Source organism: Tamandua tetradactyla, chromosome 11 (assembly GCF_023851605.1).
Source record: "Tamandua tetradactyla isolate mTamTet1 chromosome 11, mTamTet1.pri, whole genome shotgun sequence".
In the NCBI taxonomy this organism is placed as follows: domain Eukaryota; kingdom Metazoa; phylum Chordata; class Mammalia; order Pilosa; family Myrmecophagidae; genus Tamandua; species Tamandua tetradactyla.
The window spans coordinates 93679108-93681302 of record NC_135337.1 but is presented as its reverse complement, the minus strand read 5'-3'; the positions used below and the strand labels follow the sequence as shown (position 1 = coordinate 93681302).

At 42.0% G+C, this 2195-nt stretch overlaps 1 protein-coding gene across 1 annotated transcript; it reads left to right on the top strand.

Annotated features, from left to right (window-relative positions):
* The first annotated feature begins 206 nt into the window (after window positions 1–206).
* On the top strand, window positions 207–1136 carry LOC143649695 (olfactory receptor 7A10-like). Its single transcript, XM_077119623.1, has one exon. It carries the CDS (start codon window positions 207–209, stop codon window positions 1134–1136), a length of 930 nt encoding a protein of 309 aa, XP_076975738.1.
* Window positions 1137–2195: the final 1059 nt, after the last annotated feature.

The window sequence follows — 2195 nt, the reverse complement described above, 5'->3', positions numbered from 1 at the left end:
CATAAGGTTTTGTGGAATTATCTGCAAATGTACAGGAATTCTTAGTCAGAGATTGCTCAGAGGATACCATTAAAGGGGATGACATTCATTAACAAAACCTAGGAATTAATTTCTTGTGCACAAATTGTAAATTATGGATAAACTAGAAATCACTGATTGCTTGAAAATTAGTCATGCTCTTTCTCTGTATCTAGAGAGTTACACAAATGGAACGAAGTAATGAAACACGAATTCTAGAATTTCATCTTCTGGGATTTTCAGAGGAACCAGAATCACAGTCCTTCCTCTTTGGTCTGTTCCTGTCCATGTATCTGGTCACTGTCTTTGGGAACCTGCTCATCATCCTGGCTACCATCACCGATTCCCACCTCCACACACCCATGTACTTCTTCCTCTCCAACCTGTCCTTTATTGACATCTGTTTATCCTCCACCACCGTGCCGAAGATGCTGGTGAACATCCAGACACACAGCAAAGTCATAACTTATGCAGGCTGCCTCACCCAGATGTCCTTTTCCACGCTCTTTGTAGGGTTGGATGACTTCCTCCTGGCTGTGATGGCCTATGACCGCTTCGTGGCCATCTGTCACCCCCTGCTCTACATGGTCACCATGAACCCCCGGCTCTGTGTCCTTCTAGTTCTCGCGTCCTGGGTCATTAGCGCTCTGCATTCTTTGTTACATAGCTCCCTGGTGTTACGGCTCTCTTTCTGCACACACTTGGAATTCCGGCACTTTTTCTGTGAACTTAATCAGATGATCCAAATTGCCTGTTCTGACAACTTCCTCAATGACATAGTGGCATATTTAACAGCTGGGCTGCTGGGTGGAGGACCATTCATTGGCATCGTTTACTCCTATTCTAAGATTGTTTCCTCTGTACGTGCGATCTCATCAGCTCTCGGGAAATATAAAGCATTCTCCACCTGTGCATCCCACCTCATGGTTGTCTTCTTATTTTATTGTACAAGTGTTGGTGTGTACATGAGTTCTTTTTCCATGCATAGTGTTCATGCAAATGCACAAGCCTCAGTGATGTACATGGTGGTCACACCCATGCTGAACCCGTTCATCTACAGTCTTAGGAACAAAGAAATAAAGGGGGCTCTGAAAAGACTCCTTGGTCCAAAACTATAAAATGTTCATTGCATCTGGGATTGAAAAAGTGCAGTGATTGTAAGGCTCAAACCCTCAGACACAGACATTATGACTCTTCGTAAATTCATGGAAGTTAAATATGGCATTACATACATTGAAGTAAAACTTTAATGAATGCATGCTACTACAAAAGGAGAGATTGTCTCTTGATGATTTTTGTCAAGTCAAGAAGTAATAAATCTTGAACTTCATGTGCAATGTAAGAATTGTAATGCAGGACTGGGTTGCATGTTCTGTATTATTAATGGCAAATACAGAACTTTTCATTCCTGTAACCAAAATATCTGCCCTTTCTCTAAATTTTATCATAAATATTGAAGGTTTCATTAGTACACAATCTATTTTCTGACACATTCATCCAGCTTTTCTAGATTCAGTGTTCAAAATACCCCATCTGGAAAGGATGATATAGGAAATTTCTGGACACTGCAAGGACTGTCTCATCACCCAGAGTCTGTTCTTTGGTCATCCAAATGGACCTAGTTGAGAGAAGTTCCAGCGTCCTAGACACTGCAGGAACTTTATGTCAAGGAGTGATGGTTTTCTGCATGCTTAGATCTATGGAAAGGAGATGAGTTCATGGAGGATGAATTACAATACTGAATTAATCTGTCTCAAATCCTGATCTCTTGGAAACACAATCAGTGCGAAAAATAATGTTCTAATGTCACTACTTTCCCAAAGGCATATATATGGTGGATCAGCTGTTGGAGTAAAAAGAGGCAACCATGCTTAAAACACAGCTGTAAGGAAGCTGAACATATCTCTTTGGTGGCCGTCCCTCAGTTTATGCAACTCCAAGCTACGTGGGACATGGTTGCTTTTTTTTTGGTGGGGTGACCGATACCTAACTCCTTCCTGATGTCTTGTCTGGGGGCAGAACTTCGGTCTCCTTCACCAGGCACCCAGGAAAGAATTGAAACTTCCACCTAGAGACCTTCCTCTCACAGACACCCTCAAGGTTAATCAGAGAGCCAAGTAGATGCTGAAGGAAATTCCATGATAAATCAAAGCTGACAGCTTTTATCTCAGGACCTC